The sequence below is a fragment of the Triticum aestivum genome, chromosome 1B (genome assembly GCF_018294505.1).
Source record: "Triticum aestivum cultivar Chinese Spring chromosome 1B, IWGSC CS RefSeq v2.1, whole genome shotgun sequence".
NCBI classification, from domain to species: Eukaryota; Viridiplantae; Streptophyta; class Magnoliopsida; order Poales; family Poaceae; genus Triticum; species Triticum aestivum.
In genome coordinates, this window is record NC_057795.1 from 479,744,478 (window position 1) to 479,762,633 (window position 18,156).

The 18,156-nt window shown below is 42.9% G+C and overlaps 1 protein-coding gene across 2 annotated transcripts; it reads left to right on the forward strand.

Annotated features, from left to right (window-relative positions):
• Window positions 1–12,553: 12,553 nt before the first annotated feature.
• Window positions 12,554–15,993, forward strand: LOC123132798 (uncharacterized). 2 transcript variants are annotated; one of them, XM_044552538.1, is made up of 2 exons: window positions 12,554–15,282; window positions 15,602–15,993. In XM_044552538.1, the coding sequence occupies exon 1, from the start codon at window positions 12,655–12,657 to the stop codon at window positions 13,807–13,809; it is 1,155 nt and encodes a 384-aa protein (XP_044408473.1). In that variant the 5' UTR covers window positions 12,554–12,654; the 3' UTR covers window positions 13,810–15,282; window positions 15,602–15,993. The 2 variants fall into 2 exon arrangements, with proteins under 2 accessions (XP_044408473.1, XP_044408472.1); XM_044552537.1 differs by having other exon boundaries at window positions 12,554–14,334.
• The last annotated feature ends 2,163 nt before the right edge of the window (window positions 15,994–18,156 follow it).

Here is an 18,156-nt window from a genome sequence, read left to right on the forward strand (position 1 = left end):
ACTCCTACCACCACTTTTCCACACTCGCTATATTTACTTTATTGCTTCTTTATCTAAGCAGCCCCTACTTTTTATTTACGTGTTCTTTACTATCTTGCAAACCTATCCTATCACACCTACAAAGTACTTCTAGTTTCATACTTGTTCTAGGTAAAGCGAACGCCAAGCGTGTGTAGAGTCGTATCAGTGGCCGATAGGACTTGAGAGAGTATTTGTTTTACCTTTAGCTCCTCGTTGGGTTCGACACTCTTACTTATCGAAAGAGGCTACAACTATTCCGTATACTTGCAGGTTATCAAGTCCTTTTTCTAGCGCCGTTGCCAGGGAGTCATAGCGTGGGGTGAATATTCTCGTGTGTGCTTGTTTGCTTTATCACTAAGTAATTTTTATTTGTTGTTCTTAGTTGTTCTCTATCTTTAGTTATGGATATGGAACACGAAATACCAAAAAAATTAGGTGTAGATGCTACTCATGGAGATGGGGAACTTCCTAAAACCCTCGATGCTCGTTATGTGAAAGAAATTATGTACTACTTTAATAATCCTGAGAAAACCCCATTCCTTTATGTTATGGGAGGATCAACGTGAATACTTTAGGGATTATCGCTTGACACAAAAAGGGAAACTATTATGGGATCAAATTTCTATGTTGCCTTGGTATGCTCGTCAACTATGTGTGATACATGATTATACTTGTTGCTCTAGGATGAAGGCTCCACACCTTACCTTTTCATGCAAATTCAATGATAATGAAATCTTAGCTTCTTATGCTAATGGTATCTTTGATTACTATGATGTGAAACAAATAGAAGAACTTGTTGCTTTTATGGGTGCTTATGAGGTTGAATCTATGTTTAAAGCGTTTGATGATTTTGATGATTCAGTTTATAGACCAGAAAATCTTGCTATACTTAGATATTGCTATGAAAATTATGAATACAATTACTATATTAATGCATTTATTGAGAAAGTCTCTCCTGTCCAAGAAGAGACTAATATTTTGCAGGAAGCTATGGAAGAAGAAAGTGATGAAATTGTGAGCTCATTGGATGAAAAAGATGACGAGGAGAGCGAAGAACAAAAGGAGGAAGAGCGGATTGATCACCCGTGCCCACCTTCTAATGAGATTAACTCTTCAACTCATACATTGTTTAATTCCCCTTCGTGCTTACCGAAGGATGATTGCTATGATCTCGTTGATTCTCTTGAAATATCCCTTTTTGATGATACTTGTTATGCTTGTGGCCAAGATGCCAATATGAATTATGCTTATGAAGATGAACTTGCTATAGTTCCTTATGTTAAACATGAAATTGTTGCTATTGCACCCACGCATGATAGTCATATTATCTTTTTGAATTCTCCAAACCACACTATATCGGAGAAGTTTGCGCTTATTAAGGATTATATTGATGGGTTGCCTTTTACCGTTCCACATGATAATTTTGATATATATAATATGCATGTGCTTGCTGCTCCTACTTGCAATTATTATGAGAGAGGAACTATATCTCCACCTCTCTATGTTTCCAACACGATAGAATTGCAAGAAACTGTCTATACTATGCATTGGCCTTTACTATGTGTGCATGAATTGTTCTTTTATGACATGTCGATGCATAGGAAGAGAGTTAGACTTCGTCATTACATGATATATGTTACTTTGTGCTCACTACTAAATTACAAATCATTGTTAATTAAAATTGGCTTTGGTATACCTTGGGATCCGGGTGGATTCATTACTTGAGCACTAAATGCCTAGCTTAATGGCTTTAAAGAAAGCGCTGCCAGGGAGACAACCCGGAAGTTTTAGAGAGTCATTTATTTCTGTTGTGTGCTTTTATATAGTTTAAAAACGAAAAAATAAGAAGGGGAACCTAAAAACTTTTCAAAAAGGAAAGTGAAAGTAAGAAAGACAAGCACTGTTGGAGTGGGAGAGCTCCTTGAACTTTGTTCATGCTCACAGAAACTTTGTGAATCTTAATTACAGAAACTTTTCATCAAAAATAATTATCCCCTTGTATAATTCCATTGTATTATAAAAATAATGTGCCAAGGTTTGCCTTTAGGATGTTTACAATGCTTGTTGGTTTTTACGGTGCAGGACAGAAACTTTGACTGTAGTGTGCGATTTTACATTTTTAACTGGAACGTCAAACGGTTATGATTCTTTTTGCACTGTCTTGCCGTACAACTTGTTTATTTTTCCTAATTGTGGTAGAATTTTTGGGGTACCAGAAGTATGGTGGATGTTCAGATTGCTACAGACTGTTCTGTTTTTGATAGATTCTGTTTTTGATGCATAGTTTGCTTGTTTTGATGAATCTATCAATTTATATCAGTGGATTAAGCCATGGAAAAGTTATATTACAGTAGACACAATGCAAAAACAAAATATGAATTGGTTTTCTACAGTACTTAGAGTGGTGATTTGCTTTATTATACTAACGGATCTTACCGAGTTTTCTGTTGAAGTTTTATGTGGATGAAGTGTCTAATCGAGGATGTCTCGATATGAGGAAAAGGAAGGGAGGAAATAGCTCAAGCTTGGGGATTCCCGAGGCACCCCAAGTAAATATTCAAGGAGACTCAAGTGTCTAAGCTTGGGGATGCCCCAGAAGGCATCCCCTCTTTCTTCAACAAGTATCGGTATGTTTTCGTATTCATTTCGTTCATGCGATATGTGCAAGTCTTGGAGCGTCTTTTGCATTTAATTTTTTTTCTTTTATGCACCATGCTGGTATAGTACTTGTTTGATTTATAGAATGCTCATTGCACTTCACTTATATCTTTTGAGTATGGCTTTATAGAATGCTTCATATGCTTCATTTATATCATTTGAAGTTTGGATTGCCTATTTCTCTTCATATAGACAACCGCCATTTGTAGAACACTCTTTTGCTTCACTTATATTTGTTAGAGCGTGGGCATATCTTTTGTAGAAAGAATTAAACTCTCTTGCTTCACTTATATCAATTTAGAGAGATACCAGGAATTGGTCATTCACATGGTTAGTCATAAATCCTACATAAACTTGTAGATCGCTGAATATGATATGTTTGATTCCTTGCAATAGTTTTGCGATATAAAGATGGTGATATTAGAGTCATGCTAGTGGGTGGTTGTGGATTGTAGAGACACTTGTGTTGAGGTTTGCAAGTCCCGTAGCATGCACGTATGGTAACCGTTGTGTGACAAATTTGAAGCATGGGGTGTTTCTTTGATTGTCTTCCTTATGAGTGGCGGTCGGGGACGAGCGATGGTCTTTTTCTACCAATCTTCCCCCTAGGGGCATGCGTAGTAGTACTTTTCTTCGAGGGCTAATAAACTTTTGCAATAAGCATATGAGTTCTTTATGACTAATGTGAGTCCATGGATTATACGCACTTTTACCTTTCCATCGTTGCTAGCCTCTTCGGTACCGTGCATTGCCATTTCTCACCTCGAGAGTTGGTGCAAACTTCGCCGGTGCATCCAAACCCCGTGATATGATACACTCTATCACACATAAGCCTCATTATATCTTCCTCAAAACAGCCACCATACCTACCTATCATGGCATTTCCATAGCCATCCCGAGATATATTGCCATGCAACTTCCATCATTATCATATACATGACTTGAGCATTTATTGTCATATTGCTTTGTATGATCGTAAGATAGCTAGCATGATGTTTTCATGGCTTGTCCATTTTTTGATGTCATTGCTACGCTAGATCATTGCACATCCCGGTACACCACCGGAAGCATTCATATAGAGTCATATCTTTGTTCTAGTATCGAGTTGTAAGTAAATAAAAGTGTGATGATCATCATTATAGAGCATTGCCCCATGAAAAAAAAAGAAAAAAAGGAAAAGGCCAAAGAAGCCTAAATAAGAAAGGGGGCCAAAGAAGCCCACCGAAAAAAAGAAAAAAGAAAAAAAGAAAAGAAAAGAAAAGGGGCAATGTTACTACCCTTTTTCCGCACTTGTGCTTGAAAGTAGCACCATGTTCTTCATATAGATTGTCTCCTATGTTGTCTCTTTCATATACTAGTGGGAATTTTCATTATAGAACTTGGCTTGTATATTCCAACGATGGGCTTCCTCAAATGTCCTAGGTCTTCATGAGCAAGCAAGTTGGATGCACACCCACTTAGTTTCTTTTGTTGAGCTTTCATACACTTATAGCTCTTAGTGCATCTGTTGCATGGCAATCCCTACTCCTCACATTGACATCAATTGATGGGCATCTCCATAGCCCGTTGATTAGCCGCGTCGATGTGAGACTTTCTCCCTTTTTGTCTTCTCCACGTAACCTCCATCATTATATTCTATTCCACCTATAGTGCTATATCCATAGCTTGCGCTCATGTATTGCGTGAGGGTTGAAAAAGCTGAAGCACGTTAAAAAGTATGAACCAATTGCTCGGCTTGTCATCGGGGTTGTGCATGATGGGAGCATTTTGTGTGACAAAAACGAAGCATGACCAAACTATATGATTTTGTAGGGATAAGCTTGCTTTTGCCTTGTTGTTTTGAAAAGACATGATTGCTTTATTGGTACGCTCGAAGTATTATTGTTTTTATGTCAAATGATAGACTATTGCTTTGAATCACTCGTGTCTTAATATTCATGCCATGATTAGACATATGATCAAGATTATGCTAGGTAGCATTCCACATCAAAAATTATCTTTTTTATCATTTACCTACTCGAGGACGAGCAGGAATTAAGCTTGGGGATGCTGATACGTCTCTGTTGTATGTATAATTTTTGATTGTTCCATGCTAATATTCTACAACTTTCATATACTTTTGGCAACTTTTTATACTATTTTTTGGGACTAACATATTGATCCAGTGCCCAGTGCCAGTTCCTGTCTGTTGCATGTTTTATGTTTCGCAGAAACCCCATATCAGACTGAGTCCAAACGAGATAAAAATGGACAGATAATTATTTTGGAATATTTGTGATTTTTGGGAGGAAAAATCAACGCGAGACAATGTCCGAGGTGGCCACGAGATAGGGGCCCACGCCCACTTAAAGTGGGTGCACCCCCACCCTCGTGGGCCACCCGTAAGGCGGTTGATGCCCTTCTTTGGCCGCAAGAAACCTAATTTTTGGAAAACAATCTGGGCGAAGGTTTCAATCCAATCGGATTTACGGATCTCCAGATATAAAGGAAACGGTGCCAGGGTAGAATTCCAGAACGCAGAAACAGAGAGATAGATCCAATCTCGGAGGGGCTCTTGCCCCTCCCATGCCATGGGAGCCAAGGACCAGAGGGGAAACCCTTCTCCCATCTAGGGAGAAGGTCAAGGAAGAAGAAGAAGAAGGGGGGGGCTCTCTCCCCCTTGCTTCTGGTGGCGCCAGAACACTGACGGGGGCCATCATCATCACCGCGATCTACACCAACACCTCCGCCATCTTCACCAACATCTCCATCACCTTCCCTCATCTATATTCAGCGGTCCACTCTCCCGCAACCTGTTGTACCCTCTACTTGAACATGGTGCTTTATGCTTCATATTATTTTCCAATGATGTGTTGCCATCCTATGATGTCTGAGTAGATTTTCGTTGTCCTATCGGTGATTGATGAATTGCTATGATTGGTTTGAGTTGCATGTTTTATTATTGGTGCTGTCCTATTGTTCCCTCCGTGTCGCGCAAGCGTGAGGGATTCCCGCTGTAGGGTTTGCAATATGTTTATGATTTGCTTATGGTGGGTGGCGTGAGTGACAGAAGCACATACCCGAGTAAGTAGGTTGTTTGCATATGGGATAAAGGGGACTTGATACTTTAATGCTATGGTTGGGTTTTACCTTAATGAATCTTTAGTAGTTGCGGATGCTTGCTAGAGTTCCAATCATAAGTGCATATGATCCAAGTAGAGAAAGTATGTTAGCTTATGCCTCTCCCTCAAATAGAATTGCAATGGTGATTACCGGTCTAGTAACATAGTCAATTGTTTAGGGACAATTTCACAACTCCTACCACCACTTTTCCACACTCGCTATATTTACTTTATTGCTTCTTTATCTAAACAGCCCCTACTTTTTATTTACGTGATCTTTATTATGTTGCAAACCTATCCTATCACACCTTTGAAGTACTTCTAGTTTCATACTTGTTCTAGGTAAAGCGAACGTCAAGCGTGCGTAGAGTCGTATTAGTGGCCGATAGGACTTGAGAGAGTATTTGTTCTACCTTTAGCTCCTCGTTGGGTTCGACACTCTTACTTATCAAAAGAGGCTACAACTATCCCGTATACTTGCAGGTTATCAGTTACCTCAATGGGGATATGAACATCCCCCACAATAAGAATATCATATATTTTTCTTGACAGTAGGAAGAGGAAATTCAAAACCTCCAATAATTATAGTTGGACTTTTTCCAATAGAATTGATGCTATGAACTTGAGGTTGTTTCCTCAGAAAGTGTACCAAATGCTCATTACCATTAACACGAAAAGTGACATTGCCTTTGTTGCAATCAATAACAGCCCTTGCATTATTCAAAAAGGGTCTACCAAGGATAATCGACATACTATCATCCTCGGGAATATCAAGAATAACAAAGTCTGTTAAGATAGTGACATTTGCAACCACAACAGACACATCCTCACAAATACCGACAGGTATAGCAGTTGATTTATCAGCCATTTGCAAAGATATTTCAGTAGGGGTCAACTTATTCAATTCAAGTCTACGATATAAAGAGAGAGGCATAACACTAACAGCGGCTTCAAGATCACATAAAGCAGTTTTAACATAATTTCTTTTAATGGAGCATGGTATAGTTGGTACCCCTGGATCTCCAAGTTTCTTTGGTATATCACCCTTAAAAGTATAATTAGCAAGCATGGTGGAAATTTCAGCTTCCAGTATCTTTCTTTTATTTGTAATGATACCCTTCATATATATATATAGCATACGAGTTTGATTTAAGCATATCAGTTAAGTGCATACGTAAGAAGATAGGTCTAATCATTTCAGCAAAGCGCTCAAAATCCTCATCATCCTTTGTCTTGGATGGTTTAGCAGGAAAAGGCATGGGTTTCTAAACCCATGGTTCTCTTTCTCTACCAGGCTTCTTAGCAACAAAATCTCTCTTATCATAACGTTGATTCTTTGATTGTGGGTTATCAAGATCAACAACAGGTTCAATCTCTACGTCATTATTTTTACTAGGTTGAGCATCTACATGAACATTATCATTAACATTATCACTAGGTTCATGTTCATCACCTGATTGGTTTCAGCATCAGAAATAGAAATATCATTAGGATTCTCAGGTGTGTCTACAACAGGTTCACTAGAAGTATGCAAAGTCCTATCATTTTTCTTTTTCTTCTTTTTAGGAGGACTAGGTGCATCTAAATTATTTTTCTGAGAATCCTGCTCGATTCTCTTAGGGTGGCCTTCAGGATACAAAGGTTTCCGAGTCATTCTACCAGTTCTAGTAGCCACTCTAACAGCAAAATCATGTTTATTATTTAATTCATCGAGCAAATCACTTTGAGCTTTAAGTACTTGCTCAGCTTGAGTGGTAACCATAGAAGCATATTTGCTAATGAGTTTAAGTTCACCTTTAACTCTAGCCATATAATCACTCAAGCGTCCTATCTCGAAAGCATTATTCTTTAATTCTCTACCAACATAGGCATTAAAACTTTCTTGCCTAGCCATAAAGTCATCAAACTCATCTAAGCACTGGCTATGAAATTTAGTAGAAGGAATTTCAACTTTATCATATCTATAGAGAGAATTTACCTTTACTACCTGTGTCGGGTTATCAAGATAATGTGTTTCTTCAACAGGCGGTGTATTAAGGCCATGTATTTATTCAATAGGAGGTAAATTCTTAACATCTTCAGCTTTAATACCTTTTTCTTTCATTGATTTCTTTGCCTCTTGTATATCTTCAGGACTGAGAAATAGAACACCTCTCTTCTTCGGAGTAGGTTTAGGAATAGGCTCAGGAGTTGGCTCAATTGGTTCAGGAATTGCCTTAGGAATTGGCTCAGGAAGAGTCCAATTATTTTCATTAGTCAACATATTATTCAATAACAATTCAGCTTGGTCGACTGTTCTTTCCCTGAAAACACAACCAGCACAACTATCCAAATAGTCCATGGAAGCATCGGTTAGTCCATTATAAAAGATATCAAGTATTTCATTTTTCTTAAGAGGATGACCAGGCAAAGCATTAAGTAATCGGAGAAGCCTCCCCCAAGCTTGTGGGAGACTCTCTTCTTTGATTTGCACAAAATTATATATTTCCCGCAAGGCAGCTTGTTTCTTATGAGCAGGGAAATATTTAGCAGAGAAGTAATAAATCATATCCTGGGGACTATGCACACAACCAGGATCAAGGGAATTAAACCAAGTTTTAGCATCACCCTTTAATGAAAACGAAAATATCTCAAGGATATAATAATAGCGAGACTTCTCATCATTAGTGAATAGGGTGGCTATATCATTTAACTTGGTAAGATGTGCCACAATAGTTTTAGATTCAAGGCCATAAAAAGGATCAGATTCAACCAAAGTAATAATCTCGGGATCAACAGAGAATTCATAATCCTTATCAGTAACATAGATAGGTGAAGTAGCAAAAGAGGGGTCAGGTTTCATTCTAGAATTAAGGGACTGCTGCTTCCATTTAGCTAATAACTTCTTAAGATCATATCTATCATTGCAAGCAAAAATAGCTCTAGCAGCTTCTTCATCCATAACGTAACCCTCAAGAACAACAGGCAGTTCATAATTAGGGGGAGAACCTTCATGATCACTATCATCAATAATTTCATTCTCAATATTTTCATTCTCTCTAACCCTAGCAAGTTGTTCATCAAGATATTCACCTAATGGCACAGTAGTATCAAGCATAAAAGTAGTTTCATCATAAGTATCATGCATAGTAGAAGTGGCATCATCAATAACATGCGACATATCAGAATTCATAGCAGTAGCAGGTTTAGGTGTCGCAAGCTTACTCATAACAGAAGGAGAATCTAGTGCAGATCTAGATGGCAGTTCCTTACCTCCCCTCGTAGTTGAGGGAAAAATCTTAGTTCTTGCGTCCTTCAAGTTCTTCATAATGATCAGTAGATATAAAGCCCAAGTGACTCAAAGAATAGAGCTATGCTCCCCGGCAACGGTGCCAGAAATTAGTCTTGATAACCCACAAGTGTAGGGGATCGCAACAGCTTTCGAGGGTAGAGTATTCAACCCAAATTTATTGATTCGACACAAGGGGAGCAAAAGAATATTCTCAAGTATTAGAAGTTGAGTTGTCAATTCAACCACACCTGGATAACTTAGTATCTGCAGCAAAGTATTTAGTATCAAAGTAGTATGATAGTAATGGTAATGGTGGCAGAAGTAAAGATAGTAGTTTTGTAATGATTGTAATAATAGCAACGGAAAAGTAAATAAGCGAAACACAATATGTGAAAAGCTCGTAGGCATTGGATCAATGATGGATAATTCTGTCGGATGTGATTCCTCGTGTAATAGTTATAACATAGGGTGACACAGAACTAGCTCCAGTTCATCAATGTAATGTAAGCATGTATTCCGAATATAGTCATACATGCTTATGGAAAAGAACTTGCATGACATCTTTTGTCCTACCCTCCCGTTTGAAGCGGGGTCCTAGTGGAAACTAAGGGACATTAAGGCCTCCTTTTAATAGAGAACCAGACCAAAACATTAGCACTTAGTGAATACATGAACTCCTCAAACTATGCTCATCACCGAGAAGTATCCCGATTATTGTCACTTCGGGGGTGTCGGATCATAACACAAATAGGTGACTATAGACTTGCAAGATAGGATCAAGAACTCACATATATCCATGAAAACATAATAGTTCAGATCTAAAATCATGGCACTCGGGCCCTAGTGACAAGCATTAAGCATAGCAAAGTCATAGCAACATCAATCTCGGAACATAGTGGATACTAGGGATCAAACCCTAACAAAACTAACTCGATTACATGGTAAATCTCATCCAACCCATCACCGTCCAGCAAGCCTATGATGGAATTACTCACGCACGGCGGTGAGCATCATGAAATTGGTGATGAAGGATGGTTGATGATGACGACGGCGACGAATCCCCCTCTCCGGAGCCCCAAACAGACCCCAGATCAGCCATCCAGAGAGAGATTAGGGCTTGGCGGCGACTCCATATCGTAAAACGCGATGAGACTTCCTCTCTGATTTTTTTCTTCGCGAAACGGAATATATGGAGTTTGAGTTGAGGTCGGTGGAGCGTCAGGGGGCCCATAAGACAGGGGGCGCGCCCAGGGGGAGGGGGCGCGCCCCCACGCTCGTGGACAGTGTGTGGGCCCCCTGGCCTTCATCTTTTGCTAGTATTTTTTATATTTTCCAAAAGTTATCTCCGTGGATTTTCAGGTCATTCTGAGAACTTTTGTTTTCTGCACAATAAATAACACCATGGCAGTTCTGCTGAAAATAGCGTCAGTCCAAGTTAATTTCATTCAAATCATGCAAGTTAGAGTCCAAAACAAGGGAAAAATGTTTGGAAAAGTAGATACGTTGGAGAGGTATCACCTGCCGGAGGGGGAGATCATCACCGGTGGCCATCTTCATCATCCCGACGGCCACCACGATGAGGAGGGAGTAGTCCACCCTCGGGGCTGAGGGTTTGTACTAGTAGCTATGTGTTTAATCTCTCTCTTGTGTTCTTGAGATGTCACGATCTTGATGTATCACGGGCTTCGTTAATATAGTCGGATCATATGGTGTTTCCCCTCTCTATCTTGTTGTGATAAATTGAGTTTTTCCCTTTGAGATTTTGTTGTTATCAGATTGAATACTTTTATGGATTTGAGAACACTTGATATATGTCTTGCAATTGAATACTCGTGGTGACAATGGGGTATCATATTGATTCACTTGATATATGTTTTGGCACTCAACTCGCGGATTCCTGAGGTGACATTGGGTTAATCTATGCACAGGGGTTGATGCACGTTCTTATCTTTAGTTTCTCCGGTAGAAATCTTAGGGCACTCTTTGAAGTTCTTTGTGTTGGATTGAGTATTATGAATATGAATTTGCTTTGGTGTTACTTTAGTACGAACTCTAGGATAGATCAAACAGAAAGAATAGCTTTGTGTTATTTTAGTACGAACTCTTGAATAGATCAAACTGAAAGAATAGCTTTGAGGTGGTTTCGTACCCTACAAATAATTTATTCTTATGTTCTCCACTGGATAGGAACTTTGGAGTGATTCTTCATCGCACTTCGAGGGATGGTTATATGATCCAATTATATTAGCATTGTTGAGAGATTGCACTAGCAAAAGTACGAACCCTAGGCCTTGTTTCTAAGCATTGCAATACCGTTTTTGTGCCCATTTACTATTTGCTACCTTGCTGTTTTTATTTATTTAGATTATAAAAATATATTTCTACCATCCATATTACACTTTTATCACCATGTCTTCACCGAACTAGTGCAGGGTTGTTCGAGAGTGACCATCTTCATCCTACGCCTCCCACGGATTGATAAACCTTAGGTCATCCACTTGAGAGAAAATTGCTACTGTCCTACAAAACTCTGCGCTTGGAGGCCCAACATGAGTCTACAAGAATAAAGTTGCGTAGTAGACATCACTTTGCTACAAAAAAGGATTGGGCTTCCTTGCTGCACTTTATTTATCGTTACCGTTACTTGTCTGTTACAAATTATCTTATCATGAAACTACTTGTTACCGACATTTTCAGTGCTTGCAGAAATTACCTTGCTGAAAACCATTTGTCATTTCCTTCTGCTCCTCGTTGGGTTCGACACTATTACTTATCGAAAGGACCACGATTGATCCCCTATACTTGTGGGTCATCAGCTCACACCACCCTGACCGGTCCGCACCGTCGCACGCAGGAACTGGGCGAACCAAGTCGGTTCTGGCCATCCTCTGCCTTCATGCGCAGATCTGGGCGAGAGATCGCACCATAGCGCAACGGGAAAACAGAGGTGAAACCAAAACAGACCACCGCGTCGGAACTGGGCGAAAACCAAGCCAAAAGCTGACTTGCCCGCACCGCCGCATGCAAGGACTGGGCGTCCGTGTTGGGTCTGGTTTGCCTAAGTCTCGTCATGCACCAACAGGCTTGACGGCGCCCCTGCTCCAGGAGCCGGACGTGAACACGCTCGAAGGGAGGAACCCGCCAACCTCAGCCGGCACCATCACCACCGCCTTCACCATCCAGACGCCGTCCAGCGGCGAGAAACTGGTCGCAGGCCCACCGAAACCCAGATCGGGCCCAACCACTGAGAGTCCCTCACAGCCTCGACGCCAAACCTTCACGCGCCGCACAAAACCACCGCGACCTCCTGCCCCCGATTCTAGATACCTACGATACGAGAGATGTTTTTTAGGGAGCTGTGTAATTTTCACAGGACAATTGCGGTATTTAAGATTGGCTTTTCTTTTGGCTGTAAAACAGTGGTTATGCGGGATGTGGTAGAGTATAGATGGCTATTTATAAACCCCAAAACCTCCAAAAAACCACCATCCAAAAAGAAATCTCAATCCTCAAAAAGAAAAAAATCTCAAAAAAAAAAGAAAAAAGAAAAACCCTAACCGGCATTGCCCTGTCGCCAGTCCCCTCCCGTCGTCGGTCGTCCCAATGCTGTCCGCCGGCCGCCGCCGTCTCTGCCTCTTCCCCTTCCCCTTCCCTCTCCGCCACTTCACTGCGGCCGTTTCCACCACCACCACCACCACCTCCGACGCTGCCGCTGCCGACCCCACTGTGTTCTACCTCGAATCCACCTGCGCGCTCTCCCCCGCCGCCGCCGCCCGCGCTGCGGACTCCATCCGCCTCGCCTCCCTGGAGTCCACCGCGCAGGCCGACGCCGTCCTCGACCTCCTCCGCCGGTATGGCTTCACCGACGCCGAGATATCCACCACCGTCCGCAAGTTCCCCATCGTCCTGGTCTCCGACCCCGTCAAGACACTCCAGCCCAAGCTCGACTTCCTCGCCTCCGTCGGCATCAACGCGCCGCTCCTCCCCAGGCTCGTCTCCCTCAGCCCCGTTGTCCTCCACCGGAGCATCCAGGACCACCTCGCCCCGCTCTTCGAATCTCTCCGCGAGCTCCTCGGCTCCAATGCCCGCGTCGTCACCGCGCTCCGCCAGATGCCGTTCGTTGTCCGCTGCAGCCCCAACAGTACCCTCAACCTCGTGCTCCCCGCACTAAGAGATGTCCACGGCTTGCCCCCGGAGGACGTCTCCAAGCTCGTCGCCGTCCACCCTGGCGTCATCATGCAGGGCCCCCACCGCTTGGCCGAGATCGTCCGGGCCGTCAAGGACGTCGGCATGGAACCCGGTGAGCCCATGTTCGTCAACACATTTGCCATCATTTCCAAGATGAAGACCCCCACACTGGAGAGGAAGTATGCACTCTACCAGAGCCTTGGCTTCGAGAAGGACAATGTTGCCTTAATGTTGCGGCGGTGCCCACTCATGATGGCTATCTCAGAGAAGAAGATGAAGGAAAATGTCGGATTCTTGGTCGGAAAGGCGGGTCTGAGCCTGGAAGATATCGTGGCCAATCCGAGCATGCTGGTGCGGAGCTTGGAGAGCCATCGCAGGAGGTGTGCGGTGCTCACACTGCTGAGGAAGGAAGGGAAGCCAGAGGGGAATCATCAGCTGCGCAAGGTCCTCGTGGCTAAAATGAAACGGTTCTTGCAGGTGTATGTGCAGCCACACCAAAACGAGATCCCTGATGTCGTCCGGGCTCTCAACGGAGAGATCCCTTTCGAGGGCTTCAGTGTGTTGGAATAGCCACAGCCGCCCAGGAAGATGAGCCTTTGATGTCATCGGCCTATGCAATTCTTGGTGGGATCTGCTTAGGCAGTTTTCTGAAGATTATGTTGCTTGGCCAATGTTTGTTCTTGGTAGGATTTGCTTAGGCAGCTTTCTCAATATTGGTGTTGCTCTTGCAACAAGACTGCCAAGGAGTATGGTTATGCAAGAACAGATTTTGAGCTACTGGGTGGTCATCAAAGCTTGTAGTGTAATAAAACATTAACTGGAAGCTAACTTGTTGAGCAATGATCATTGGTAATTCTAATTTCAGGCCTCAGAATGTGTAACATGAATTGAACATGGATGTTCCTCATTAATGAACAGTCATTTGGATGCGGTGAGGCCATAACATTTTACTCTTTTATTTTTTGACATATTTGCACAACACTCATTGAAATCTTGTTCTTGCCTGGCTGAATTTGATCTCGAGTGGTTGATGTGGAACATGAGGATGAAATCAAAGGGAGTCCACATTTTCAGCCTGCCAAAGACAACCCATTTGTAAGAACATGGTAAATTTTGTGTAATTCTGTCTCTATTTTTATATGGTACACCCTTCTGTTCATAAATATAAGACGTTTTGGCAGTCTAAATTGAACTGCCAAAACGTCTTATCTTTATAAACAGAGGTAGTACGTCTGAAGACAGCACCCTGTAAGAATACCAAAGTTGGTATCCAGCAAATAGTGTAGTACTCCCTCCGTTCCTAAATATAGGTCTTTGGAGAGATTCCACTATGAACCACATACGGATGTATGTAGATGCATTTTGGAGTGTAGATTCACTCATTTTGCTACGTATGTAGTCCATAGTAAAATCTCTACAAAGACTTATATTTAGGAACGGAGGGAGTACATGTTTGTCTGCTTCTGCATTACTGCATGCAGTCGAGCAATTTTGTTTCTTGACCGGTAACAAAGTACGAAAAGATCCTAGTGTGTGTATAGTTGAGCAAATACAGGAAAAGAAGAAGGTAAACTAGTGAAGATTGACCTGGTTCAGCCAAGAGGAAGAACCAAGAGCTTAGAATGGTTGGCAGTAGACGCCTGCACTAAACTGGAATTTGCCTTATTAATGCCTTATCAATGCCCAGTTGTGCCATCTCTCCTGAATGAGCTTCCAGAACTTACCTTGAATCAAATTTAACCGGATACCTGTGATGTTAGATAACAGTCGAATAGGCAAACTAGATACCAGAATTGGCAGTCGGTTCAGGCCCCATGCTCAAATTCATGTTAGTGCGGTGGAGAAACGAGGCTTCCTCTTGTGGTGGAATGGGAAACCTCCACCACCTGGGCGACTGGTGGTCGGTGGAGCTTGTTCAGGAGGAACGGTGGCATGAGATGGAAGGCCGTGGCCCTGTGCTTGTGGAATGTGGACGCAGGCGCGTATTGGCACCAGGATCAGGACTTGGATTATTGCTGATATGGAAGGAAGGAAAAAACTGAGGTCAAATGCATCAGAGCACACGATGTACGTCTCTTGTTATTCCATAATACTCCCTCCGTCCGGAAATACTTGTCATCAAAATGGATAAAAGGGAATGTATCTAAATGTATTTTAGTTCTAGATACATCTCCTTTTATCCATTTTGGTGACAAGTATCTTCAGACGGAGGAAGTACTCCCTCCGTCCCAAAATACTTGTCAAAGAAATTGATAAAAATAGATGTATCTAGAACTAAAATATGTCTAGATACATCCATTTCTCCGACGAGTATTTCCGGACGGAGGGAGTACTAATCTATAACACCTCTTTTTTTTTGCAGGGAAATCTGTAACACCTTTTTGACACTAGCGTCGACGCTCGAGATGCTGAGGCAAGTTTTTGTGAAGCAGCTAGCGAGCCCAAGGGAACAGAACAAACGGATATAATAAGAGGTAAACGGCTGATATGTTCTCCAGAAAACCAACTTGTTTACTGGGTCGTCCACTGAACCGAGGCGCGAGGAATCATTCTCTGCGCCTCCAGCTAATGGCAAGCGGATCATCTAACTGCACACAAGAGGCCTTGCGCGTCAGGAAGTTCGGAGTATACATCTAGAGCTTTTAGCATGTCGAATTCCTCCAAGTGGTTGCTCTGCGTTTCATTTGAAATGAGAATTGAAAGGGCCCTGGTCCTGGAGGCTTTTGATCTGAGAAATGGAATTCTTCCAAGTTCCAACTGGGCGCTCTGGCTTTAGGAGCATGCTGCTGCTGGTCAGACAAAACACCCTCTGAACTTCTCATGACCCACTTATATACCGTGAGGATGCAGTTGCCTTGTTGCAGAGATTATTATGCATCAAATTGAAGCATCCATGCAAGTTTAACAATAGGCCCCCGCTTATCTTTCGCCAATTGGCAAGTGTTTTTTCACGCCTGACCGACACGACACAGGTACGTGACCAAAAGGATTTTAGGTGAGATTTCAACCAAGAAAGGGCGGCCAAAGTAAGGTGGACGGGAGCCTCGGGATTGCGATGCTACGGCCTACGGACGAGTTGCGCCGGCTACGTCTTGCAGGAAAGGCACGGTAGCTTAGCCTTGCAACATAAGCTCGGGTCAGGATATGGATCGTCACTGGCATCTCACGAATGGACGTGGCAACAACCAGTTAGGTGCAAATGCGCCACTCAACCAGACTGACAGGGATTCCAAAGCCAGAATCAACTTTGCCAAATGGTCTTGTCACGGAAAGTAGCTACGGGGCTGATCGCTTGATCAGGACTTGAGAATCTCATGAACTTGCTTTGAGAGAGACAAGTTGGGATAGATGAGGAGTAGCCGTTTCCAACTGCGAGACAGGCTCCTGCCCACCTTACACTGCTGTAGATCGACGGCGACCCCGACATTCCTCCTGCAGTGCTAACTGGTACTTTTTTTTTCCGGGCAAATCAGAGAGCTTTATTCAACAAAAGTGCTTCCCGGGCAATCAGCCAGGAGGCTGGTCACCAAGAAGCTAGGGGTCTCCTCGAGCCAGTAATCGGTCGCATTCAGAGTGCATGCATGTTTTGCACAGAGATGCACCAGTAAATTTGCTGGCCTGTTTACATGTTGAATCTCAAAAACTGAAGTATCAAAAACTAGCTCTCCTATTTCATCTAAGATAGGAGCCACAATCGAGCGTGAATTGTGGCGAGAATTCCAGAGTTGCACTAACTCCTGATAATCGGTCTCCATTATCACATGCGATATGCCTCGAAGTTTAGCAAAGAGCGCTCCTTCTCGCAATGATAAAGCTTCCATAATCAATGGATCTGAAATGTCACCGAACGGCTTGCACGAAGCTCCGAGTAGCGCTGACGCAGAGCGAGCTACACCACCCGCACCTCCTCGGCCATCCGCCACGTTGAGTGCACCATCCGTTGATATCTTGATCATACCTGGTTCAGGTGGCCGCCATCCAAAACCAGGTAGAAGAGTAGTTTCTTTCCGTGGTAAATCCAGCAGCGCTAGGGCCTCCCTTGTCGACCTTATGGATGTTGTTGGGTCTCTTCCCTCTTCCCCATGCTTGATCCGATTGCGAGAATCCCAGATCGTCCACATGATGGTGATAATCTTTGCTCGATCTTCATCTCTGATCCGGTCTCCGCATAGGATGTCTCTGGCCCACGAGTGTGGGTGTAGTCGAGGAAGCCTCAAATTGAACCAAGCACAAGCTTCATTCCAGAAACGTCGTGCATGGGAACATTGAATGAGCGCATGCATGAGATCCTCCTCCCTTGCCAGACAAACTTTACAAGTATCGAAGACTGAAATGTGGCGATACTTTAGAGTGCTTTCGTCCGGTAGAATCCCTCTCAGTACCCTCCACCAGAACACTCGTACTTTGGAATCACTTTGAGTTTTCACAAGGCCGTCCACATCTGTTTATCATCTTGAGAAGCACCGGTAGCCGTCCCTTCCTCTAGAGCAAAACGCTCGTTCTGAGTCACTAGAGCACGGTACGCCGATTTAACAGTGTAGTTGCCTGATCGTTTAAAGGCCCAAGCATAGAAATCCTCTCCTCTTCCCCTTCTGAATTGGATGTTAAGAATAGCCTCAGCATCTGGGGCAATGAAGGTACTCCTAATCAGATCCTGCTTCCACGTCCAGTTATCTGTATCAATGAGGTCCGAAACTGTCTGAACCGGCGTGGTTGGAGGTTTTAGCAAAGGTGACATAGATATGGTACCCGGAATCCACTTGTCCTGCCAAGCATCAATGGATCTCCCGTCTCCAACTCTTTTGATGAGGCCCGCCTGTAAGGCTTTCCTACTAGCAATGATAGCCCACCAAGTCGCACAGAAGCATGCAAGAAATCCGTGTCAGGAAAGTAGCAGCCCTTCATTACTCTTGCGCA